Source organism: Pelodiscus sinensis, chromosome 20 (genome assembly GCF_052426305.1).
Source record: "Pelodiscus sinensis isolate ZL-2025 chromosome 20, ASM5242630v1, whole genome shotgun sequence".
NCBI lineage: Eukaryota > Metazoa > Chordata > Testudines > Trionychidae > Pelodiscus > Pelodiscus sinensis.
In genome coordinates this window covers 2,650,696-2,677,986 of record NC_143071.1, presented here as the reverse complement: position 1 = coordinate 2,677,986, position 27,291 = coordinate 2,650,696, and the positions used below count along the sequence as shown (strand labels likewise).

General features: G+C 43.7%; 1 protein-coding gene across 6 annotated transcripts in view; it reads right to left on the bottom strand.

Moving 5' to 3' along the window:
* The window catches only part of RPTOR (regulatory associated protein of MTOR complex 1), a 306,816-nt gene that overhangs the window by 127,871 nt on the left and 151,654 nt on the right, over positions 1-27,291 (bottom strand). For all 6 annotated transcript variants that reach the window (XM_075904085.2, XM_075904088.2, XM_075904089.2 and 3 more), the window contains 2 exons: positions 1,589-1,689; positions 178-322 (listed from right to left, as the gene is read on the bottom strand). In XM_075904085.2, coding sequence (XP_075760200.1) covers positions 178-322; positions 1,589-1,689 — 246 coding nt within the window. The remainder of the gene's footprint in view (positions 1-177; positions 323-1,588; positions 1,690-27,291) is intronic.

Sequence of the window (27,291 nt, the reverse complement as noted above, 5' to 3'; positions counted from 1 at the left end):
GTATCTGAATTACATTATGGGGTGCCAGGCAGACAGGGAGAAGATACACCTGGAGATTAGCATTACGTTGCCACATGCACTTCCATTTCTGATCCACTGATTCCATCAGGAAAGTGCTGTACAGATTCAGGGGGTAACAACTTTGCCTGGCAGCAGCAGAGGTACACAGTGACTTACCACATTGCGTGCATATAGGTTGGAGGTAGACGTGGGCTGCTGACAGGGGTACAGTTGTAAGACCTCATAATCCTTTCTGCCAACAGGAAGTTACGAAATAAGCTAGCCACCAGCAGGTCCTGCCTGAAGAGCTTCTGGAAGAGATCTACAGAGAAAGAATGTGTGTGGAATACGAGTACTCTCAGTGATCTGGAAGAAGCATTTTGCACCAGCAGATACACACGAAAAAGTGGGGCAATTAATCTTTTCCAAAAAAGAAACAAATCCCATAAAAAGAAAAGCCCAAGACATCCAGAAATAGTTTTGCTTCCATTTTGTACTCTCAGGGTATGTCTAGACTACATAGCTCCGCCGACAGAGCCATGTAGATGAGTTTACTAGACATAGGAAAATGAAGTGGCGATTTAAATAACTGCTGCTTCATTTACATCAAAATGGTCGCCGCGCTGTGCCAATCAGCTGTTTGGCATCACTACAGGGCAGTCTGGACGCGCCGCGGTTGTCAAGGGAAGCCTGTGTCAACCGCTCCATTATGATTCGTGGAATGAGGTTTCCCGGAGTGGTCGACAAAGGCTTCCGTTGTCGACCGCGGAGCGTCCAGACTGCCCCTCTCTGCCGCCAAACAGCTGATCGGCACAGCACCCCGGTAGAATGAATAAGTTACACGTCCACACTACCAAGCTCATTATTTCAAAATAACAGGCTGCTTATTTCAAAATCTGTTCTCCCACTTTTGTCGATGAATGACGTTATTTTCGAAACAGTTATTTCAAAATAGCGGTAGTGTGGATGCTCCGGCCACTATTTCAAAATAACCACTTTCTGGAGTAATCTGAACTAATTACTCCCCAGTGCTTCCTGAGGCTCTGAGTTGAGGTAGCACATCCATATTAACGCAGCCTGCCTTGAGGCAGGACCAATTTCGAGGCTTCCTCATAGTATGGACATGCTATTTCAATTTTGTTATATCGGGAGTTATTACATTGATTTTAGTTATTTTGAAATAGTTTCCTAGTGTAAACATGCCCCAAGTATTTTACACAAAGCAGAATTGCTTCAACAGAAGAGATTCAGAGACACGCCCCTATAGTGTGGTGGTTAGGGCCCTCGTGTAGAAGGTGAAAGATCTAAGTTAAATGACTCTAGCTCTTTATGAATGCCCAAAAATAAAACTCTTCTGGTTAAACTACACATTTTCTTCGACCCAAAACTTTATTTTAGTTTGACCGGGACTGTTTTTTTTCCTCCCTCCCAATTTTACACAATGGCCAGGAAACGAAACAATCAGTTATTCACCCAGCTTTCTGGCTACTAGCCCCTCTTGCCACCTAGAAAATGAACCTGTTGGTTTTCCTTTTCCTGCGCATCAACACTACTGTCTGGTGGACTGTTAACTGCCAAGCAGTCCTACCTCTGGGCAGGACGTTCCATGCAATGGTGTCTGTGATTGCTGTGAAGATCCAATTCAGTTCTCCCAGAGGAGTTCTCCTGTCATTCAGTCTGCCAGGGATCCTACAAGAGAGACATTTTTATTACGTACGTTATTAAAACGTATACATGTGCATGTACTTAGGCCATATCCCAAGCCACAGGTGTTACTGCACTGTTTCTCTAATTTTACCAATAGAAGTTTCTTATATGCCCCTCCTCAATTTCTGTGCTTTGGTAGGAACCTTCTTCCACGTTCTAGGTTTACCTCATATTTTTCCCTACTCCAGTATGCTGCTTTCTGCTCTTCCATCACCTGAACTATCCAAATTAATGGAGGATTTAAATGACTGAGATTATAAACTCCTTTAACAACAGCTAAATGGAAAAGTTTGAATAATTAAGGTGAGCCTTAAATAATAAACCAATTGACAACGTGCACATAATAGAATATTTTAACAATCAGAGTATGTACAAATCTGGATGCTATGCCTTCTCCAGCACTAAGGGCATTTGCTTGCAAACTTGCCATGCCGCTGAATATCAGGGAGGGGAGGGGTGCTGCAAGCGGGGAAGTAGTGGGAATTGGGGGTAAGCAAATCATAGTACTGACCTTCATAAAAAGGAAGGAAACATGATCCCAAATATTATCAGCCTGCAAATCTAACTAACAAATATGAAGGGGATAATGGAATCACAAATCAAATGGTCTTATGAAGAATGGATATTGTGGGACAAATTTCATTCTATCAAAAAAGCAGTAATATCTGAATTATCTTCATGATTTAAATTTTGAATGGAGGACCACAATCGGGAGATAATGAGCAATAAGCTGAGGTGTCTCTGGAGGGACACTGCAGGGAAGATTTCTGTCCTTCAAACCAGATCTCCCATGTGACTTCACTTATTTCACCACCCCAATGCTTCTCTTTAAATATTTAATAATAAACATGATTAACAATACAAACTTTGAACTCATGCGCTGGATAAGAACTTCTCTGCTCACGGTCCACGGACACAGAAAGATTTAGTCAGAAAACACAATGTTTTGGGCAGACACAATCATAACAGAGCATGCTGGGATGGAAAATGGGGCCATCCTGTTAAAGGTTTGTGAGGGAAACGATTTACTTCACCACTCTCTACCGTTGTAAAGGCACTACACAAAGGCATTGTCTACCCAGGAAGTGGTAAGACCTAGTAAGAGTCTTCTTTCACTTCAAGCCACGCAGCAATTTCAGTACGTTAGAGTGACAGGAGGTCATTCATGTTCACTTGTGAGGGGCAGATTTTTCTGTTTCTTACAAGTATACCAAATTTTTCCTCCCTCTGTGTTCTTGGAAATGTGCCTCAGATGAATATGATGCACACCTGTCTATATATTTCTTACCTATCCATCACCATAGCCTTTGAGTGCCACCATAATTAACTATCTGAAAAATTTGTCAGGTAAATATTTAACTCACTAGGAAGCTTCTTATGCCAACAGAAGGTGCTTCTGTAACCCAAGGCTTTCTGAAAATAGGCCAGCAATCCTTGGAAAGCAACAATGGTACACACTGGACCGCCAAGATCAGCACTACTATGTAAGATATCAATACATGTATTGCACAAAGACTTGATTGTGCAAGAGACATGCTCTTCATCAATATCAGAGCTACGGAGCAAGAGATTTTCAAATCATTTTCATCCGAAAAACTTCTCCCCCTCAAGATTTTCAGATGCACTGCAAAGGTCACCTTGAGACACTCCTTGTAAATAAACCATCATCAAACTGCTGCTGAAAGCATGTATTTTGGAGCCCTAGAGTACCATACAAAACCACACCACAAGCTGAGGCAATGACTTTTACCGCCACTTCGTCTGCATTTGAGCTCTGCTGTCTTTCAGGAGTCATTCTGCCTGTTCTAATTAAGCCAAATGCAGACTGTTAGGGTACAAATTATCTCAAGGTGTCGTGCACAACCATCTGAATCATGGCAGCCGTAGCTATTTGCTTCTTGCCTCCAAAGTAAAATATTCAGTACAAAATCTTCTGTCCGTGATATTTACTATTCTCTGAGAAGAGTAAAGTCCCTTTCCCGAGAGGGCCAGAAGCATTGCTGATATCATATGGAGAGGATGATCAAACAGCAGCTAATACTACTGAAGCTGCAAGCCGTTCTCTGGTCTATGTGGGTTAGTGGCATCAATACACTTGGCTAGCATTCACAACCTCTGGTCCTCCAGCTTTGGGATATGAAGTTCAGTCCCACCTCCACAAAAAGGAGGATCTTGTCTGCGATACACATGGGGAATCTACATCACGGTGTCATCTTAAATGTGCTGAGGGACCGAATTTCCAATTTTATGGTATTTTCGAACGGAGAAAAAGGGGCACTGATCAATCCCTAGCATGACAGCCTTCCAAGCAGTAATCTATTGCCCACACGTCTCCTCTCCCGGGAGACTGAGGGAAACTGCAATACCAAGGATTCTCAAAGTTTGGTGTTTGAGGTGTCAGAAATCAAATCAAATCTCTGCAAATAATGAAATATTTACACACTGACTCTCTCTCAAGCAAGTAAATCTTCACAGTAACTCAGGGTAAGAAGTTTAGCAATCGACAATGCAGCCAATGATTTCAAAATTAGTTTGCAGGAGATTGTAGCACATGGATTGTGTGTTCTACAAATGCAGTGCTGAATACAGCCTGCATTCCTTTTTAAGTCCGTTCCCCCAGAGTTTGGGAGAGCGGAGCCAAAGTACGGCTATAACAGAGCTGAGGCACATTTTATCACTTTGTATTTGCTATAGTGAAGCCCATGGCTCTAGCTGTACTTAATATTCTTCCCCTCCTCACTGAGTTGGCAAGACACAGCTTCCAAAAACATCTTTTATCTAGGTGGGGGAGCAGCAGCAACATTCAAAAACCAAATTATTTTGTACCCTTTTCCTAAATCCAAGCATCAGAAACTGACACCCAGATTTCCTAAGTTTAGGAATTAATAGCTCTGCAGATGAAATTTGCAGATGACACCAAGGTTGGGGAGTGGTAAACAGTAATACAGACAGGGCAGTCATACAGAACAAGCCTAGATCGCTTAGTAAGCTGGGACCATTAAAAAAGTGTTGCTGACTGCAAAAGTCATACATCTAGAAAGAACACAAGCCATACCCAGAGAACAGGAAACCATAACCCGGAAAGCACTAACTCTGACCCAGGTTAAGCGCCCACAACAGATGTGGTGGCAAAGAGGACTAACGTGATTCTTGGACATAGAAAGCAGGGAGTCATCAAGAGTTTTGCTGAGACTAGTACTGGGAATATTGTGTCCATTTCTGGGGTGAAGGTTTTTAAAAGGATGTTGAAAATTGGAGAGGATTCACAGAAAAATCCCAAAGAAGTTGGAAAAAATGTCTCACAATGAGAGTCTTAAAGAGCTTGATCTGTTAAGTTCAGGGGTGGGCAATAATTTTTGGTGGGGGGCCACTCCAAGATTTTGGTAAGTGGTCAAGTGCCACACTCTTATGTGGAGAGGGTGCGGGGTCAAAGTTGGGTGCAGAAGGGCGCCCGGGGTAAGGGACCGTGGTGCAGGAGAGGGTGTGGGGTCTGAGTGGGTGCTTGGGTGGAGGAGGGGGTTGAGAGCTGGGTCAGGGTGGGAGTATGGGTGCAGGAGAGGATTCTGGCCTGGGGGAAGGGTTTTAGAGGGGGTACAGGCCTGGGAGGGAGGTGTGACCCGGGGCAGGGAGGCACAGAGGGTTTGGATGGTGACCTGGGGGAGGGAGCTGGAGTGCAGGAGGGGATGGGCTGCCAGAGGCAGGCGCTGGCTGGGAGGAGTTTACGTGGTGTCTCCTGGCCAGCAGACTGCAGTACCCCCGAGCCAAGCTGCGCTCCCTGTCTGCTGCAGCCCCAGCCCACTGCAAAATGCAGCCTCCTACCTCCATGTGGCTCACAACTCAGCATAGGGGAAGAGGCTTGCATTGCCTCTGTCACTCAACTCCAACTGAGCCAATAGGAGCTGAGTATTGGGCTGGGGGTGGGGAGATCGCACAAAGCCTCTCCCTCCCTGCACAGCAGACACACACAGAGACTGGGTTTTAAACAACAGCAGCTCTGAGCCAGAGGGTCCCGGCAGGGAGTTCCGCGGGCCAGATCTGGTGGCTTAGCGGGCCGGATCTGGCCCCTGGGCTGTATTTTGCCCAGGTCTGGTTTAGTTTATAAAAAAGAAAGACCAGGTGGCGTGAACACTTTGTATAAGCACCTTCCAAAGGAGAAAAATATGGGTGCCGCACAGCTCTTTAATCTAGCTCGAAAATGGCTAACAAGAATCAATGGCTGAAAGTTAAAGCTAGAAACATTCCAATTAGTAAGACTTTTTTAAACCTTGTGGATGATTAACTACCCGGGATGTAGTGGACTTTCGATTTCTTCATGGCTTCAAATCAAGACTGGATGCTGATAAGGAAATCGATGTTAATCTACAAACTTTTCCAGTGAGCCAGTTGTGCCTGCTCATGGGGGCACGTCTACACAGCAGGGCTAAAGCCGAAACAAGCGACATAACTTCAGCTTCGTCAATTGCATGGCCTAGGTCAAAATAGCTTATTTCAGTTTTTGGCGCTGTCTACACAGCAGGAAGTCCAAGAAAGAGCACTCTTTCTCTGACTTCCCTTATTCCTCGTGCAACGAGGGCTACAGGAGTTGGAGTAAGAAGTCCTCCAGCTCCACATTCTGTCAAAATAACTGCTTGTAGTGTAGACGCAAACTATGTTATTTCGGAATAACACAGCTGTGTTGATGTACCCTGGCAGAGACCAGTCAATGAAAACTGACCTGGTGAGAATAGCACTGTCCCAGTGGGTGTTTTATGTTGAGAGGAAAGGGAAGGTTCAGGCCTTAGAAGCTCACCATTTTCAGACTCAGCCCTTGGACATCATGTCTTCCTGTTGCTGTTCCCCAAACGTATCCCATTCCAAGGGCACAACTGACAAGGCACCAAGAGTTTGAGAGATGCACTTAAAGTGCAAAATACACTGTAGCCGCTCACCTTTACTACTCAGGTGCGGCCTACAGAAACTACCCATCACAGCGTACAAAATTCCATGTGCAATCCAACTGACCAGACCACAATGCATACTACCTAGAAGCCAAAGTCTGGGCGCTTCTGGGTCAAAGAAGAGTGGCTGGCGGCTGTTGCTGGATCCACCCATTGTTCCCTGTCAATTCTATTTTCCACTTCTTTTCTGGCACTAATATGTCCCTCCTCAACACTCAAAGCCATTCCTAGCCAGTTCCAGCTCTCCCGCTCCTGCTTAAACCTTGGCTCAGTGCAAACACAATCTAGCAGCCTCACAGCCAAGCTGGTCTCTATTACAAAAGTATCAACAGCTGTGATTTGCAGACTTCAAAAATGTGCTGCCATCTCAGTGAGATATGCAAATGGTCAGGTAACAGTCTGGCTTTACTTCATTTAAATCAAATGTGCCACAATGTAGCTTTTTGGTGTGTAATAAAAAGAGGAAAAGCCTGGCACTTTTCAGCTTAAAGCGAGACAGCCGAGCGCTTTCCTTTTCCATATAAATCTCTGAATGGACCGTATCATCCTATTACAGCACAGTAATCACTGCAAGCTCCCCTGGAAGGCACCAATTAGACATCACACACAACTCTTCAGATTAATGTTGTGTTTTTCTAATTTCCGTTGTGTTTTCAAGCTTTTAAGATAGTTTTATAAACATGTTTTTTCCCTGGTAATTATGTCCTGTCATTTAGCAAACAATAATCTTCCTCCTACTCTGCGCAAGGAATACACAAATGAATAGTCAATCCAATCAAATACAATATTCCAGGGGCGACCAAACTTACCGACCCTTTGAGCCGCACACAATCTTCAGAAGTTTGAGGGGAGCAAGACACGCACAAGCTTTCACCATGCATTTTAAAAAATATTAACATCCTACCTATGGTGTCCCAGCTAATTACTGCTATAGCTAGAGGCCTTGTGTGCCTCCATTCTGGTCATAAGTCTTTGGAAATCTGGTTGATATGCTGTCAAAGTATATGGAGGCGCTCGGTCTGATGTTGATTTTTAAGGACTGCATGATGTTTCAGTTTCCCATGGAGTACAGTGATTCACAGCTGAATGTTGTATCAAAAACTGAAATTAGCTGCACACTAGTCTTTTTGAGTTGAAGATACTTCATTCTTGGATCCTGCTGCCAGAACTCAGCTGTGGTCTGTTATTTATGCATCTTCTGTAGAGCCTGGTTTCCCGGAGTGCCAATAGTTTCATTTCTATGGCAGATGTTTCTGCAACCACAGTTTTGGGAATCATTGATCCCAACCACCATGAATGAATTGACAGGGAAGATGAAGCAGGACCTCAGCTTCTGCAAGCCTACAAACCAGGCCTGAAAGTCATCAAGCAGTCCTTGTAATTTAGCTCTGTGGTCTTTGAGTCTATGACCCTCTACTATGATTTCAGGGACTGTTTATCCTACTCTTGATATGGGGAAAGAAGTAAGTCTCTTAACACTAGGTCTCTTGTAGATACTGTCACTTGTTATGGAAGCTCAGGACTGTCTGAGTAAGGTCAGAAATGATCTTACCCTTCCCTTGGGCTGCCAAGGTGAGAGTCTGCAGATACTACATGAAACCTTTGCAATAAAGAACATTGCATCCATTCTTCATTTTTCAGTTGTGGATAGGACTTCTCTTTCTCTAAGGAAAGCACTGATAGGCTCCAACAGTTCCACAAATCTATTTAAGACATTGCTGGTTGATAACCACCTCACAATGCAGTAGAGAGATATTCTTAGGTTTCTCTTCAAGAACCAACTCTTCAATGACACTTTAGAAGTTTCAATGAGTCTTCTCATTTGAATGAGTAAAAATGACAATTTCTAGGATTATTTTTGTAACATTTTCATACTTGAAGTATCTGCCTATAAAATGTTCACAATGGATGATGCAATGGATTGAAATGTCAGAAATCGGGGATCTCTTTTCAAGAGTCCAATAAGACTTACTTTTTTCCCCACCATGGCAGGTGCTTCATGAACTGCAACACTGACAAGTTAATCCAGTTGTACACCATGAATCTAACAAAGTGCATTTTTGCCCATGAAAGCTTATGCCCAAATAAATCTGTTAAGCTATGTCTACACTGTCCCCTCTTGCACATAAAAAATGCAAATGAGGAGAAGCATAGAATAGCACTGCGCCTCATTTGCATAATTAATTAGGCTCCATTTCTGCCCAAGAGGCTTTTGGGCAAAAAGGAGCCGTCTACACGGCTCCTTTTTGCGTAAAAAAACCCCTCTTGCACAAGAGCCGTTCTTCCCAAAAAAAGTGGATGAATGGCTCTTGCGCAAGAGGGGGGTTTTGCGCAAAAAGGAGCCTAATTAATTATGCAAATGAGGCACGGAAATATTCCACACTATTCCTCATTTGCAAATTTTTTCTCGCAACAGGGGCCAGTGTAGACATAGCCTTAGTCTTTAAGGTGCCATAGGACTCCTAATTGTTTCGGCATTTATTAGTGCTTTGCCAAGTGCTTTCTTTATGTTAACACTCTGGGTTCTTTCTTTTAGCACCACTAAGTCTAATATTACTTCTTTCACAATTAAATCTGCAGAAACCGTGAACAAATCTCTAATTGTGGTTTACCTTGAATCTCTGTGGATTCGACAGTGAGGTGAACGCTAGAGAATTCTTCAGACGTTTTGCATCTTGCTTGCAACATTGGCACTGCTCTAGGAAACCCACCTGTCTGTGATGTGTCGCAAAATTGGATATTGCTGTATTAGTCACTGAAACGTGTTACTTGAATCTAAAATTGCAACCACTTCCGCAATATTCTTCATATAAATTCTCCATCACAAAAAGGACTTTTAGCTTGAGCGAGATTCCATGCCATAACAAAACTAGCTTCAGTCTTTGTGTCAGCTTCCTTAGTGATCACAGAATATCGTGTCTATTGGCTGTTGAGGTGTAATTTTAAGGTGGTTAGCTTGTTCTTCCTTAATTCTGATCCAGAGGAGTACTTAGACAAAAAGTTATTGTGATTCATTTTGTAGTGACCTTTCAAGTGGCTTGTTTCGTAGTGAGAGAGTGATGCATTGCAGGTTAGGCACAGGGGTTTGCCCCCTTTATTACTTTTGATTTTCTTCTTCCTACTTGCACGTCTTACACTTAGAAGATGTCATTGTCATCCCCAGAATTAACATAGGGTTAACACTTGAATCTAAAGCTATGCAAATGTAATTTATGAACAGTAAACGCTGTGACTATTCTCCCCACTCAGTGAGCTGCTAGAAGTACCACGAAGCCTGCCTGAGATCCCTTTTCACCCTGTAATGCGGACACAAATTGCTTCGCTCTCCAAGCCTGCTCTTTCACCAGCATACACACAGGTAAGGCTACACCGTGCTGCAGCATTACCCACACAGGTTCTTTAACCAGCCTCTGCCTGGGAAGACACAGCTACGGCACCCCCAGTTCCTAAGGCACAATCCCCCCCCCCTTTCTGGAAGGTAAATGCAAAACTATAGGGTCTGGCACTGCACAGAGAACTGTACAGCATAAGCTCATGTGTAGGCAGACACACAACTGCTTTTTGCCCCACAGTTATGAATTCCACACACTGATTGTAGTCACTACCAAAACACATTTATTAACTACCAAAGATAGATTTAAAGTGATTATAAGGGACAGCGTACAGATCAAAGCAGATTACCTAGGAAACAAAACAAAATGCAATTTAAAATTAATACGCTAAAGAAAGTAGCAAACTCTCACCCTAAATCTTGTTTTAGGCAGCCTACAAGAGATTCATGAAAGCAAGCTGCACTTTGCTTGCAGCTTTAAAATCTAAATATTCCATTTACAGGATAGAAACCCCTGTCTGGCCCATGAAAGCTCATCATCTAATAAACCATCTTGTTAGTCCTGCATTTTGCTTCCTCTAGTCTGGGCTTAGTCTTTTGTTTCTCAGGTGTTTTCAGCAGTCTTCTTTCTTGGATGGGGAGTCAGTGAAGAATGAACCACAATAGTGTTATTCCCCTGCCTTAAACAGCTTTTGCATATGATAGGAACCCTTTGTCTACACTTCAGTTCCCATGCCTTTCAATGGAAAAACACTAGTATTTCATGATGAAGTCCAGAACCAGGTGACTTGGTCACATGTCTCTGTTGGGCTGTATCAACCACGAGACAGAACTGTTCAGAGCATCTTCAGGAAGGTTCCCAGTGGGAGATTAGTATCTGCTAAGACCTACTGTTCTCCCGAATGGTCTTTCCCAGCTGGTCATCTAGACTGCACTCTATGGTGTTCACTAGGTGTCAGCAGATTTGTAATAGTTGCACAGACAATATTCCTAACTTCAGAAACAAAAAAGTGATAAAGGCATAAAAATTGGATACAGGCAGTCCCCGGGTTATGCACAAGATAGGGACCGTAGGTTTGTTCTTAAGTTGAATTTGTATGTAAGTCGGAACTGGCGTCCAGATTCAGCCGCTGTTGAAATTGACCAGCAGCGGCTGAATCGGACACACCTGGGGCAGAGCAGCTGGGGTGCTGCTGGGTTGGTCCTGCAGCGCCGCTCCTCGGCGCTACTGGACCAATCCAGCAGCACCCCAGCTGCTCTGCCCCAGGTGTTCCCAAGTCAACTACTGCTGAAACTGACCAGCGGCTGACTACAGGAAGCCCGAGGCGAGAAAAGCCGCTCCACGTCTCCCTGGTCTGCTGGGGGGAAGCGCCCCCCGCGCCGCCAGAGGCGGTGACAGTGGGGGAGGCACCCTGCACTAGCGGGCCCCCTCCCCCGTTCGTAAATAGGGGTCCGACTTAAGTTGGACTGACGTAACTCAGGGACTGCCTGTAATCACATTCAGTAAATCATAACCTTTACAATGATATCTCACGTGACCCATCTTTTGTAAAATACACCTTTAATCATGCCATAATCATCTCTTAACTATATCTCTAGGAAGAAATGGGGTGTAGTGTCACAAACACCCCTTGTGGTGTGCACTACACAGGGAGATCATAGCACACAAGGTCTGCACAGCACTAGTGTGATGCAATTTCCTGTTCTAATGAGCATGTGCAGCTGAAGATGGAGCCTAGGTGCCACCTGCAGGACTGAAGCCCCCAGTACCAGCTTGCTGCTTCCTCCTTTGGGGCTGAAGCCTCAAACAGTGAGGCCCCTCCTCATGCAGGGCAGAACCTGCAATCGATGGCTCACCCCACTGCAGGGTGAAACCCTGAGCTTCCCTTCCCCCCCCAAGCTTCCCTCCCCCCCTCACAGGACTGAAGCTGCAAGCGCCATCTTACCCCTCTCAGGGCTGAACTCCCATGTCTCAGTGCCCTGCCTGGGGGACTTGAAGCTGTGAGCGCTGGCTCGCCCTGCTGTAAGATGAAGCTCCTCCCCTCCCCTTCGGGAATTGATGCTATGGCTGCTATTGTGTCCTCATTCCCTCCCCGCCAGCCAGGTGGAAGCCTCCAGCTCTGAGAACTGCAGCTGACCGGTCAAAAAAACAACTGTGGCTGGCAAGCCGCAGTTTGGCAATACCTGCAATGTTCAGTGGCTACTCCACTGAAATGACAAGAGTTTCATTGGATTGTAGTGTTTGACTCACCTAAACTATTCAGCAGAATTTCATGGTGCAGCTACCTAGGCATTTATTTGTGTGCATTAATCAGAGTTGTTTTACTTTACCTTTTCCAGATGTCAAGAACAGCAGTAATTTTCATAATCTTATTCATTATTTTTGCATTGAGCAAAAAATCTTGATAGAACCACCAAGAGGAGCACGTGCTTAAGTCAAGCAATTGTGTCACTGGTTACTGGAACGTTTGAAAGCCCTCCTCTCATTGTCTGTGTCACACCTGAAGTTTTAGGTCTTGATCCTACTACTACTTGATGTTTAACTAGAAGTACTGACTTCAGTGAGACTACTCATCTACTTAAAATTCAGCAAGTGTGAATTTGCAGGTTTAAGGCCTGAGACTGCAAACTCTTAGCAGCAAGGACAACATCCTTCCAGATATTCTGGAAATCTACGGTGAAAATCTAGGGTGCTATAAAATAACTTAAGCTAATATAATTCTATTGAGTCTAGTGTCATTATTTTATTATTTTTATTATTTTTATTATTATTATTATTATTATTATTAAAGACCACCCAAGATCAAAGTCATGACAGGCCTGGAAAAAACACCCAAGAGACTAGACAACCAGAAGCCAGCTACAACCTACCCCATCCTGCTGCCATTCAAGTGTTTTCAGATTACCCTTTACCATGTTTTTCTAGAATAAAATGAATTAATTCCTACATAGCTCAAAATCTGTCATTTAACAAACAAAAACAGTAAGCACCAGCTCATCTACATTACTTTCCCAACTCTGCATGAACAGCCTCAATACCACTCAAAGATTATAGATGTATCCTGTAAAAGAAAATCATACTGGCAAGTTAGTATCCCAAACTGGGTAAACTATCATCACAGATTCCCCACATCCACCACAGAATCATAGAAGCAAGGGCTGGAAGAGATCTCAAGAGGTCAGAGTTCAGACCCTTGCTCAAAGCAGGACCAACCCCAACTCAATCATCCCAGCCAGGGCTTTGTCAAGCCAGGACTTCAAAATCTCTAGGGTTGGAGATTCCACCCCTCCCTAGGGAACCCATCCCAGTGCTTCCCCACCCTCCTAGGGAAACAGTTTTTCCTAAGATCCAACCTAGCATCCAGCCATGCTTCTGCAACACATGTTCAGACAAAACTGCAAGTGAATTTATCATTTGCCTGTAACCAGTCATCTTCCGATCGTCCACACTTGAGCATGAGGGAAAGGGTCCACAATGTTCTGTGCAGGATTTAGGAGTCTGTCTTTCCCTGTAACTCAGCATTTCTCAAACTGCTCAAAATTAAAAGCTTTTACAAAATCTTGCTGTTTGGTTTGGGACTAGAAGAAAAATATACATGTATAGAAATGATGTTTGTTAATTGCTGACCCCAGGGGAATACAAGGGTACATAACTTTTCAGAGAAGAGCTTCAGAGGGGTAGCTGAGTTAGTCTGTAACTGGAAAAACTTAAAAAACAACCAATAATCCTGCAGCACCTTAAAGATTCACAGAACACGTAGATGGTACCAACATATCTACATGTTTTGAGAGTCTTTAAGGTGCTGTAGGACTATTTGTTGTTTAAGGTTTTTTTCGGTGAAGGTACCACATAAATATACCTTTACATTCCAGACAATTCTCAGCAATAAGACAGTGAAGTTACATTAATACAGCGGAATTCCAAATGTATTCCTTGTTTGGATCTTCGGTAGGGCAAATATTGAGCCTAAGCTAGTTCTCTGCCCCTTGGACTTAATTTTCAAAGCAAGCAGAAAGAACCCACAGCAGAGCAGAATTCAGAATGCCAAATTTCAGTCCACATGGGAGAAGTAGAGAGATTTCCAAGAACAATTTCACACTTCATTCTTCTAATTAAATGTGAGATGCACAGAGATGTGCATTTTGGCTGGGGCTCATAGCTGCGAAGGGCAGGCTGAAATAGGAAGTTGCTGCCTGCAGCCATGCCCCAGAAGCGACCGAAGATTTGAAAAATCCAAGCTATTCTCTTCAGAACCAGTATGGCTTTTCTATTTTTTCACTAAAAGGCTCAGCATTGAGAACAACTGCTCATTAGCAGGGCATCTCTCGTATTTTGGACACGTTTGCTTTTTTAAAATGCAATTTAGATGATCCAAGTCAGTGTTAGTCCTGAACATTTCCAGGCTAGAAACCTTTCTAAGACTGTGACTGCTACGGTATTGTGCAAAAGAAAGTGCGGCAGTGCAGGGCTTTTCACCTGCCAGTGCGTGGGGTGGCAGTCAAAAACTATCTGGCCCTACTGCCTGTTCCAACACCCTGTTATCTTGGGCAGGTCTCCTATGTTCTTAAGCTTCCCCATGAATACAATGGGGATACCACTTTGACTACCTTCTATAATACAATAATATAATATATGGAGATATACCTATCTCATAGAATTGGAAGGGACCTTGAGAGATTATTGAGTCCACTCCCCTGCCCTCACAGCAGGGCCAAGTACCATCCCTGACAGATTTGCCCCAGATCCCTAAATGGCCCCCTCAAGGATTGAACTCACAACCCTGGGTTTAGGGGTCCAATGCTCAAAGCACTGAGCTATCCCTGCCCCCAAAGGCCTTCTCCCAGTGTAAGGAAAATTCATGGAGGTCGGCCAGTGCTTTGAAGAGGCATATGCTGTATCAATGTCCTGTAGTACTACTGGGTGAGAAGGTGAATGGGAGGAAGGCACGTACAGAAGCACTTAGCTGGTATTCTGAATAACGTCTGGCTTCATACATACCGATGCCAATAAAACTGCAGCTATCAAGCACACATTCAAAGGTATTTGACTGCACTATTACTCTGCATGTTACTTAGAGACTCAATTAAGTTTGGAAAATGTTGCAGGATAAATCGTCGCATTAGAAAAATCAGCAACCCTTGTGTTCTTAGATGAGATGCCCTGATCGCCTGTCCTGTGACAGCTGTAAAGATTAAACTGCTTGTCTTGCTTGGATGACAGGCTGAATGATCTGGGGAAAGGGCTTTTATCTGAATGCTATCTGATAACAGCCAGTCTTAATCTTTGCTTGGGAATCACATTTTAACTTCAGAGGGGGGCTGGAGGAGAAATTCTCAACTCTCATATGGTAAACAAAGATCAGTTGGATAATATGGATAATTACTCAGCCAAAAACTGCATAAATCCATCATCATCCAACCCTAGAAACTCAATTAACCTGTAGTGAAATTTAGCAGTATCATCTTATACCCATTACGTATGGTATCTGCTGCCTAACACCACAGGAAAAAAATGGAATAAAAAGGGGAGGGAAAAATAAAGCACTTCTTATTTCCTATCTGACAGTTGTACAATAAAATTGAAAACTGATTACGTACGCTAAATAGTCTCATTTACATCGCCCTTCAGAAATTATAGTTTTCATTTGGTTTATTTTCGCAGAATAGATTTTCTTTAGACTTGAGTATCTTAATTGTTTTTCAGATAAAACAATTTGCAGAGATTCTCAGTGTATTCACTTGCACAATCTGGGACAAGGTCTTCCAAGGCCATCCTCCAGCCATAATATTAAACAGGCATTTTACATTTTTGGGTAGTGGCCACTAAAATACATAAACATGGAATGAGCAGAAAGCAGCCAAGACCCACAAAGAGTTCTGCCCACGTGGGACCCTGCGGCCGGGTTTCTCTTCTCCGGGTGCCTTTCATATTATGGGTAGACAATCACTGGAGAGCCCGTGACATTAAGCAGACTTTATTTCTAAATAGGCAAAAAACTCCAAAGTGGAGGGTGGGGGAAAGGCCACGGTGCCTCCGCTCTTGGCTGTGATTTAATATCTCCCAGAATCCTTTGCTTCTTCCATCAACCACTCCTAACAGTCACCTTTACAAAACACTAAATCACTGCAGTTTATTGTGAAAAGTAAGGACTGCAAAATGTCAAGGTCACTGAACTTGTGCCAAGTGCAACCGTCATTGTCCTCAGAAATTTAGCAAAATCATTTTAATTACAGTGGAAACATTTACTTGAAAGGAAGCCAGGTTTTCCCCCTCAGCTGGATGTTTCACCGCATTTAACTTTATTATTGGACATCTAAGGTGTTTAAACAGGGGGTGCATATTAAAATGTTTGGCTAACATGTCACAACAAGATGTTATAGTTGATATTCTCTGCTGTGTTCATACATAGTCCAAGGGAAAAAGAAAATGATCTGTTTCTGTAACAGGTCGTCTTCGAGATGGGCTGCTCATGTCTATTCCAGGAGTTGTGTGTACCAGCCACATGCACTGGTGCTGGAAAATTTTCCCCTCAGCAGTATCCACAGGGGACTGGCCTCATAAGAACATAAGAACGGCCGTACTGGGTCAGACCAAAGGTCCATCTAGCCCAGTAGCCTGTCTGCCGACAGAGGCCAACACTAGGTGCCCCAGAGAGGGTGGACCGAAGACAATGATCAGCGATTTGTCTCCTGCCATCCTTCTCCAGCCTCTGACAGAGGCCAGGGCCACCACTTCTATCTCCTGGCTAATAGCCTTTTATGGGCCTAACCTCCATGAAATTATCTAGCTTCTCTTTAAACTCTATTATAGTCCTAGCCTTCACAGCCTCCTCTGGCAAGGAGTTCCACAGGTTGACTACATGCTGTGTGAAGAAGAACTTTTTTTTATTAGTTCTAAACCTGCTACCCATTAATTTCATTTGGTGTCCTCTAGTTCTTCTATTATGGGAACTAATAAATAACTTTTCTTTATCCACCCTCTCCACACCACTCATGATTTTATATACCTCTATCCTATCCCCCCTCAGTCTCCTCTTTTCTAAACTGAAAAATCTCAGTCACTTTAACCTCTCTTCATAAGGGGCCTCAGTGCCTCTTGGAATGGTGTGCACATGCCACGCCAAATAGGGTGTCACTGAGTCCTTCCTTCTCTCAGTTCCTTCTTGCTGGAAACTCTGACAAGGGGAGGAGGGCAGAATGTTGAATGGACACAAGCAACACACCTCAAAGAACACACCTCAAAGCCTAGGCTTATCAATTAATCTGACTGGAATTTCCCCCCCCCCCCCTTGCTGCCTCTGTATCAGAGGCAGCAACATGGGGAAAGCAGGAGCCAGTGCAGGGAGGAGCGAGCTTAAAAGCTAGTAGAGCTACACAGTGCCACCTGTCCTCCTCCCCCCCCCCCCACATGCTGCTGCCTCCAATACAGGGGAGCAGGGGAGGCTGATTCACTGCAACAGCCCGTCTGCAGGGGGTCTGAGTTCCCTGCGGACAGCGGCTGGTCCCCAGCAGCAGCCTCTGTCTGTGGGGGTCTGAACTGAGAGGCTGCTGTGTGCATCCTCCCCTGCCCCTTCCCCCCCAAGCAGCCTCTATCCTCGGGGAGCTTGGACACACTCACCCCCACGAACAGTGGCTGCTACCACCCTGCACTGCTGCGTCTGTATTGAGTGGGCTGCAGAGTCCATCATATCCGAGGCCGCCTGCAATGCCGCCTTGGTCGTGGATGTCCCTTCATTGGCCAGGATCTTAAATTCATTTCTGGAGGACTCTGTTAGCGATGACTTGAACTTGATTCCCACAAGTTCATGGCATAGCGGGTGACAAGGGCCTGATGATTCACCACCCACAGTTGAAAACTTGCTGAAGAATACACTTTTTGACTGAACAACTCCAGTCTCGAGTCCTTATTCCTCAGGATTGGGGCAGGTTCTCCTGGCTTCTCTCCGTGATTTACTGTCTCTACTCTGAGAGAGTTGGTTGCTGGATGCATGTACAAGTACTTGTGCCCCTTATCAGGGACAAAGTACTTTCACTCAACCCTTTTTGAAATCAGAGGGAGGGAAGAAGGCATCTGCCGAAGGGCCTTAGCTATCTTAGTTATTCCCTCGTGCAGGCAATGCCACCATAGCTGGGACAACCTGACCCAACACTCCAAACGAGGTGTTTATGGCCTCCTCCACTTAGAGGTCTACATTTGCTGCCACCCTTTTAAAAAACACTGGAGGGTGTGCTATAATGACTTTATCCGGTGACAAGGACGAAAAGGCTTGGCCCGACTGACCCTGGGGGTAAGTGCTCTGTCTCGTTGAAGTAATTGGTCTGACCGACTCTGGTACCCGAGTCTGACTGAGCAGGAGAAGAGGGCACCTCCAAAGCCTCTGCCACTAAACGAACGACCTGGGATTCTACTGGGAAACTCCATGAGGTCCACATGCCCCACTGCACTGGAGAGCAAGAATGTGGTTCTGATGGAGCACTAAGCGACCTCACGTTGGCAGATGCCAGGAAGGTGAATGGGTACTGCTCTGTCCGGTACCGGAAGCTCCCTGCCGAAGGTGGTCTCTGAGACCTCGGGGAGCAGGTACAACAGCAAGCGGGGAACCAATCCTGGTCTCTATATCCCCGCTGGGGAGATGGGGATTGGTGCTGAGGGACAATGCTCCGTGCCATGATAACAAGTGGGACCTGCGCCCCAAGTAGCATGGTGCCTGTGAGTACCATCAGTACAGGGAGCGGTACCATGCCTCCAAGGACCTGTCCCATATGCAAGAGTGGCTGTCTCTCACATCCCAGCAGCCTGGGGAATTGGCCTCCAACAGTCTCTGGCCCTCCAGCAACACTTCAGTGAAAGCATCCGACACCGACTTTTCCTGTGCTGATCATGGCTGGGCTGGGGGGGTTCTCCCCTCCAACCTTGCAGGACAGCAAGAGTGTCAGTCACTAAGCGATCAGGGAACCAACGGAGGCTTCCACCTGTGGCAGGGAATGGTCACTGCTGGCGTAGGTGGCACCACCATGGAGACAATATCCTGGGTGACCAGGAATGCCTCCAGCATGGATGGCACCTGAATGTCTGTGGAAGGTGGTGGGGAGCGAGGAGAGTTAACTCGCTCTGCTTGCACCAGTGCCTTATCCTGCCCCCAGTCTCTAAGTTAGCAAATTCCTGAACACTCTCCCACCCCCAGTTAACAAAAGAGTTACAATTCTGACAGCATTGATCCTGCAATGTTCTAAAACTTTGTGTCTTTGTTTTCAGTCCTGCCATCTATCTTTATTAAGCAACGGAACAGTGTTGCCATGAAAACCATCTTCTCGACTGTGATCTTTACCTTGCATACACAATACGGTTTTGAAGCCTGGCTCTCTCTAACAATGATGATAAAACTATGTGCTCCATTTCAGTAAGAAATTATTCATTGCCAACCAAAAACCTTCTGGATCATCATTCTTAAAGACAATCTTGAAGTCTCTCCACCCCCCACCAACTCAAATACTAATGAGCCACGTTTGTCAGCAAAGTGTGATGACAAATCGTCACTACTTCTCTTTGGTTGCCAACATAATATTGGCAAAATATATTTCAAGCCAAAGCTGGGGTCTTCTATTACACTGCCTCGTGGGAGCTTCAGGGCTGTGAACAGCCCAGCTTTGGTCTGACGTTTGCAGTCTTCGAAGGCGAACTAAGAATTCTATTTTCTCCCAGGTCAATTTTACTTTCCTGCTCTCTCTCTCACTACCTTTCCTACTCATCTTAGACTGGTTTTATTGTGTGTGTTCATGGCTATTTTAGATTGCAAAATTTTTGGGACAAGGATCGCATTGGCTTAAGACCAAGCTATCAATAATATCTTTATCCCGTACACTGAGATATACACATTGCTGGCTACTCCCATGCTGGGGGCAAAAACCAAAACAAAACAATTCTTGCACTGTTTCTTTGACTGGCATCAACAGAATATTTGGGGCTAGATGGCAAAGTCATGCTGCACATACTATTTAGTACGGCTTGGCTCACAGCAATGATTTTGTTGATTTAAAAATGGATGAAGCCAGTGCTACGCTTATAAAAACACGGACAAGTCATGACCCTCCTAATGCGTTCAGCTGGAATGAAGAAAGAACGTCAATGCTAATGGCTACTGGGCCAAGGTGACAACTGGCGGATGGCGCTTGCTTTAAACAGACGAGCAAGAGCTTGCTGGACATGCTATTCCTTAAGAAAGGAAAGTGATAAAAACAATTATCTTTGACTCAGTAGTAATGAAAGGGAGCGGAGATCAGAGCTTCGTGCAGCGAGAGGAACAGTTTGATTCTGACACCTGTAAAAGGCCCTTCATGGAATTCTAACAGGAAGTGCGAGTCACAGAAAGCCTCCTTCTCCCTTGCTGACATGCGGCTGATGCATACAGGTAGCCAAGGAGGCATGCGGCAGCCGCCAGGGGAAATTACTTTACACAAAAATCAAAAGCTGTTAAAGGGAAAGATGATCACATTCTGAATGCCAAAGTACACGATCAGTTGCAAACACTATAATCGGAAATGCGCCAAACGTTTCCAACTGAGCTTGTCACAGTTCCAGGACGGCTACCAAAACGCCGAGCAGAAAAGGTGCCTCCATTCCCTTCTCCTACCAGATTTCTTGCTGTTTAACCTCTGCTGAATTTTTCCTAATGAAAGTGAAGGGAAGGGATGAGAGGCTATTCTAAGAGTGTTTTTGTCTTAAGCAGAGTGTTTGAATCTCATGCTGATGGATCCTGCACTACACCTGCTGTTGCATAGATCATCCCCTCCCACATCTGCCACTGCCATCTCAGTTCAGTCCAGTCCTGGGTCTCTTCAGTAGATACTGCTCATCTGAACAATTGCAATATTGGTCTGAGATGTTTAAAAATTACTAAGTGTCCTTGACCTGCTCATAATTTGAACTGAATTCCTATGCTAACTAACTAATCACATTACTTTGGCTCTCTTCAAAGTGACTGTTCTAAAGGCAACTTGGACTAATTAAGATTCTCCGGGCATTTTTTATTTGTTATGTTACAGCATGATTTCCACATTTTCCGCAATTACTCACATTCTTTCTACTGTGCAGTCTCTTGGGGTTTTGTTTTTCCCACTTCATCTCCAAATTAGTTTCTTGTGAATCATTACTCATCTTATCAGTGACTGACAGACACTAACGAATTACTGATTTCCAGCCTGTGACACTCCATAATAGTTATAATGGAAACAAAGGTAATTTTAGTTCCAAACTTGTTATTTCTAGTAATTTTTGGAAAGTGAATTTTGTGCAGTTGAAAGATGCTTGATTGAAAGAGATAGCAACCTGAGAGCTGGGTTCTCCAAACAGCTAAAGAACAGGCAGCAAGGAAAGCTACACTGCTCCTGCCCATGTGACTCAACCCTGATCTGCAGGGATGACATCCAGGCCAGTTCTTCACTACACGGAAGATCGATGCTATCATGATCGAACTTCCGTAGTTTGATTTACTGGGTCTAGTAAAGACCCACTAAATCAAACTCAGAGGGCATCCCCATCGGCACAGGTATTCCTGCTCCTCCTGAAGAGTAAGGGAAACTGACAGAGCGTTTGCTCCCATCGATCTGCTGCTGTGGAGACCGCGCAGAAACTCAAACTAAGGCATGTCAATTCCAGGTACGTACTTAAGTATAGACAAGGCCCTAGGCTTTAGAAGACTATCTATATCCCATAGATAACACAGTATCTTTGCTAAGACGTTTAGCAGAACATTAGTGGCAAGAAAATATGAATGATGTCAATTGTGATTTTTTTTTTTTACCGTGGGTGTTTGGTTATTGCAAATTATTGTGACCACTAACTGATTTCAGACAAAAAAAACTGAACAGCTATCAAATGAGAGAGACTTTTGCTTACTAATTAGCTTTTCAAGACACCAACAAATGGCTCATCTGGAAAAAAGCACTCTAGAGTAATTCTCAATCCCATGTGCTTCCCAAACTTCCTAATATTCTGTATGTTTCTTTAAAAAATTATATTATTTAGCTCCAGCACTAGTTCCAAAATACGGATTATTTTGGCTCCCTCTCAAACGACTGATAATATAAACACACAGTAGAAGCAGCAACATGCTTATTCATCAGGCTACTGGGTTAGCCAAGATAATTAGAAATCTGGGCTCTTCAAAGAAGGTACAGAGTAATTTACTCCCAAACTAATCAGCTTGATTAGAAAACAAACTTGTTTCCCTAATTTAAAGACAGTTAAATTATAAATTACAATAAACACTACTGTCTAGCTCGACTTGTCCTGAGACTAATAAAAACATGTGTTCTCTATAATTGATATCTTTATCAAATTATGAGGAGACGATTTTAATGTCTGATATCCTCAGGAACATTCATTCACAACATTTTTCAGGAGGCAACTCTTCTATAAAGCTATCAAGAAGGAACAAGCACCCAGAAAAAAAAACTCTTGCAACAAGTGCCCCTTATAGCATTGAGACAAATTGAGTGCAATACAGAGAAAAGCTTGATTACTGATTTCATCACCAGTAAAGGAAATCTCTATATATTTTAGAGAGTTTGTGCATCTGTCTGTCCGTCTGTTAGTCCATTTATTCAAGAACATCTCCTAAATGGTAAGACCGAGGACCACCACATTTGGGATGCAGTTCCTATTATCCTAACTTAAAGCAAAGGATTGACTGTGCCAAGAAAATGGGATGTACCCAGATAATTGGATTGGTTTTGATAAGATGGAAAGGGAGGTGTCTGATAGTAGGTGCAGTTATGCTCCACAATGACCACCGGGGGCAGCGAATGTGAGGGGTGGGGGAGATAGCTATACTACACAGTGACCACAAGGGAAAGGTTACATTAGGAAGAGTGTGGCTAGCTGGGTCTAAGGCTCTCCAAATTGCTGGCCACTGGCTCAGGCCGCCTAACCCTCCAATCACGGCCATTGGCCACAGCGCTGGACGAGGAGGGAGCCCTGCCAGCCACCAGCTCTCCCCAATCCCTGAGGAACCATCGTGATGCCCATCCCCATCCTCTCACACACAGTTAGTGGTGGGTCTGAGCAACCCTTCCCCACAACGAGCTGAGCTCCTATCCCTGAGCTTTTTCTATAGCAACCTTTAGACATGCAAGGACTTCCCAACTGCAGTTCACCAAACCGTTACCCTCCCCTCATTAAGAGTCCTCCTAAGAACTACTTTAATGAACATAAGAACGGCCAGACTGGATCAGACCAGTAGTCCATCTTGCCCAGTGTCCTGTCTTCCGACAGTAGCCAATGCCAGATGCCCCAGAGGAAATGAACAGAAGGTAATCATCATCCATTTACAGCCACTGACAAATAGAAACTAGGGCATCACTCCTACCCATCTTTGCTAATAGATATTGATGGACCTATACTCTATGAATTTATCTTGTTCTTTTTTGAACCCTGTAAAAGTGCTGGTCGTCACAACATCCTCTGACAAGGAGTTCCACAGGTTGACTGTGCACTGCATGACAAAAAACTTCCTTTTGTTTTAAACCTGTTGCCTATTAATTTCATTTGGTGACCCTTTGTTCCCATGACATAAGAACAAGTAAATAACATTTCCTTATTTACTTTCTCCATACCTGTCATGATTTTATAGACCTCTAACATATGCCCTGCTAAGTCTCCTCTTTTCTAAACTGAAAAGTCCCAGTCTTTTTAATCGCTCTTCAGATGGCAGCCGTTCCAAACCCCTCAGCATTTTTGTTGCCCTTTTCTGAATTTTGGAAAAGGGCAACAAAAATGATACCCAGAAGGAATTAATGAATCCAGTAATAAATTAGAAATGGAAAGTCCATTAGCTTGCTCCTCTAGGCTCTACCATTGTGTACTCTCTGTTAGATGTCAATACCTCAGGACTTGGACTATCTGTGTGTTTGCTGGGCACGTCTGTCCGTGCTTACTCGCTAGTTGCAGGAGACTGCAGTGCAACCTTTAGGCTCATTCAACAGCCCTACCATGTGTCAGTGCTGCACTGGGCAGTCCTAGAAGGTCTTTGCATGCCAAGATTATGACGACTAGCATCAGGATAGGTGCCAAGCTCCTCCTATGCAGAACAGGTGCTGTTGCAAGGCTGCTGCAAGGGCGGAGAAAGTCATTGATGACAACCCCGGAAGAGCTCACTTGGATGGTCTCAGCTGGTCTCCTGCATAACAGCAGCCACAGTACTTCTGTGAATTAACTCCTGTCTGAATGAATACAATATCGTGTCTTCCTTCCAGTCTGAATTAGTCTAGCTTCAGCTACGAGCCACTGGATCTTGTTGGACCCGTTTGTTAGATTAAAGCATTCCGTTTGCAAATTCCTACATAGGGAATGGACATTTGCTAACGGATAAAATCACCCTATCATCTGCTCTTTGTTAAGCTAACCAATTGAATGCCTTGAGTCTATCACTATAAGGCATGTTTTCCAACGATTCATCGTTCTCATTTCTCATCTGTGAATCTCACCAATTCATCATCTCTAAACTTTATCAGAAGAAAACATCAGATCATTGCTAAGTTGATAAAAATGTTACATAGCATAGGGCTAAAAACCAATCCCTGCAGAACCCCTCTAGAAACTTGATTAAAGATTATTTTTGCATTTACAATTACATTTTGAGATCTATCAGACAGTATTTAATCTATGTAATAAGTGTCATGTTGATTTTGTATCATTCTACTTTCTTCATCAAAATTTCATCACAAGTGAAATGCCTACAGCAGTATATTACATCAACACAATTCTCTTTCTAAAATAAAACTTGTAAGGACATACAAAAACCAGTTAATTTGACAAGATCTATTTCCATAAGCATATACTGATTGGCATTAAATACCCTCCTTTGATTTTTTTATTTAGTCCCATTCTCAGCCATTTCAATGTTTAGCCCAGGGTCAAAGTCAGGCTGATATGTCTAGAGAGTCTATCACGTCTTTCTAAATAATGGAACAACATTAGCGTTCTTCCTGTCTGTCCTCTGGGACATCCTCAATGGTCCAAGACTTACTGAAAAAACAGTATTAATAGTTCAGACAACCTCTTGGACAGTTGTTTTAAAACTCTTGGATGCAAATTATCCAGACCAGCTGGCATAAAAATCCAACTACTGAACAATGCTTATTAAACACGTCTCTTTTTCTAACTTATATTATTGACAGTTCCACCATTTCCATTTAGTATCGGACGAATGTCATTGTTAGGACTCCTTTTGTTTCTAATATAGTTAAGAAACAAGCTGTGGTCCTAGGTCCCATGGTAAGCAGAAAGGTTTGACAGGATCGATCTTGCTAATCTGAGTGTCACTTCACCTGATATTTTAGCATTTGTGATTCAGGAAGTTAGAAGAAGAAAGAAATTATGTTGCCACCTCCATTTTTATTTATTTTTTGCTTCTGTTTTTTGCATAGCTTACTGCAATCCAGAGCATTTAACAAATGTGACCATGGGCAGCTACCACTTTTATCCAATTTCTGTACAGCTTGCTGAAACAAATGAATTATTCTAGCTTTAAGTATTTAGGTTTTAGAATTATTATAAATCTAGTAAAATCAGTAGCATATGTTAATTCCCTCCTAATCATAGAATCATAGGGCTGGACAAGACCTCAGGAGGTCATTGAGCCCAGCCCCTAAAGTTATGCTTTTATGTCATGTGGACTCAACATTTGTTTGGCCACATCATTTTTATATAATTTTGCTCTAGATAATACAAAGATTTTACTAACCGATTATGTCACCAATTTATAGTGCTTTGTTCTTTAGTCTGAACAAAATCCTAAGCCAACAAAGTAAACTGCTCTGTTCCCACATTCTGCCTGTTTTAACAGAGGCTGACTTTTCTTATTCTATTGTTTAAAATGCTGTTATTGCTACGTCTACGAAAAGGATTCAGGGGGAAACGTAAGAGAGACAAGAGGCCCAGGTGGTTTTAAATGATGCTGAGAAAAAACAGAGCAGTACTGCAGTCCTGTTTCCCAACGCTGAAAAAGAGTTCCGGGTAAGCTCAACTTTCTCATCAACAGAACTTGGTCTAATAAAAGATTATCTCGCCCACTAGTCAAGATGTCCATTTTGTCACTTGGACTGTGTCCAGACTCAGGGGTTTTTTCGAAAAAAGTAGCCTTTTTTGAAAAAACGTCACCTGCGTCTAGACTGCACCCGCGTTCTTTCGAAATTAAATCAAAAGAATGCGGCTTTTCTTTCGACGGTGGTAAACCTAATTCCACGAGGAAGAATGCCTTCTTTCGAAAGTGCTCTTTCGAAAGAAGGCGTTCTTGAAAGCAAACAGGCTTTTTAGAAAGAGAGCATCCAGACTCACTGGGTGCTTTCTTTCGAAAAAGCGGCTTGCTTTTTCGAAATTCCGCGTGCAGTCTAGACGCTCTCTTTCGAAAGAGCCTCTTTCGAAAGTATCTTTCGAAAGAGCCTCTTTCGAAAGAGGCTTGCAGTCTAGATATAGCCTTGGATTTAGAGTTATACAAGGACTCTTAGCCCCATTTGCCTAGAAAAAACAAAAAGATGACCACAGTATGTGTATGTCACCTAGTCAAATTATACAACAAATCCAGAAACCCACCTTGACAGCCACTCGACAGCTTTGTCAATACTCAGCAGTTTAATGATTCAACTCTTTCCCCTGCCCCTTCGTTTCTTATTTTACATCTTGGAAAATATTCTGAACCTGTCCACACACAGGCTATTTATAAGCAGCATAACACGTAGCTGACCAGATATAGTGCATAGAGTCCCTGCATATTCAAGTTGATCTAGTGGCTTCACATACTGTGTTCTCACCTAGCTATGAAAGAGAAGTGATTTTCAAAGGAGACAACTTATCTCGTTTCCCCTTGAGGTACTCACACATTTGCAAAGGATCATCATTCATGGCATATGAAGGAATGCTGGTTACATATGCCAATTGGATGACAGAAGTGACTGACCCTTCTTCACTCATTAATTGTGGAAGCCTCCAGAGACCACTATTAAAAGTGGTCCATTTTTGTTCCACTTTTAAAAGTGCCAGTGCAAGACTGAGAACGTCTTGTAGCAATAATCTGGGCTTAAACGAATTGCACAACTCCAAAGGCAAAACACCTAGCTGTTCCTGACTACTTTTGTTAGCTCTAGATTTTCTAGGGCTATTAAAAGCCAATCACAGGTATCTTGGATTCCACGTACAAGTGTCTCAAAGTTCATAGAATCCTAGCTCTGGAAGAGACCTCAGGAGTCATCGAGTCCAACCCCCTGCTCGAAGCAGAACCAATCCCAACTAAACCATCCCAGCCAGGGATTTGTCAAGCC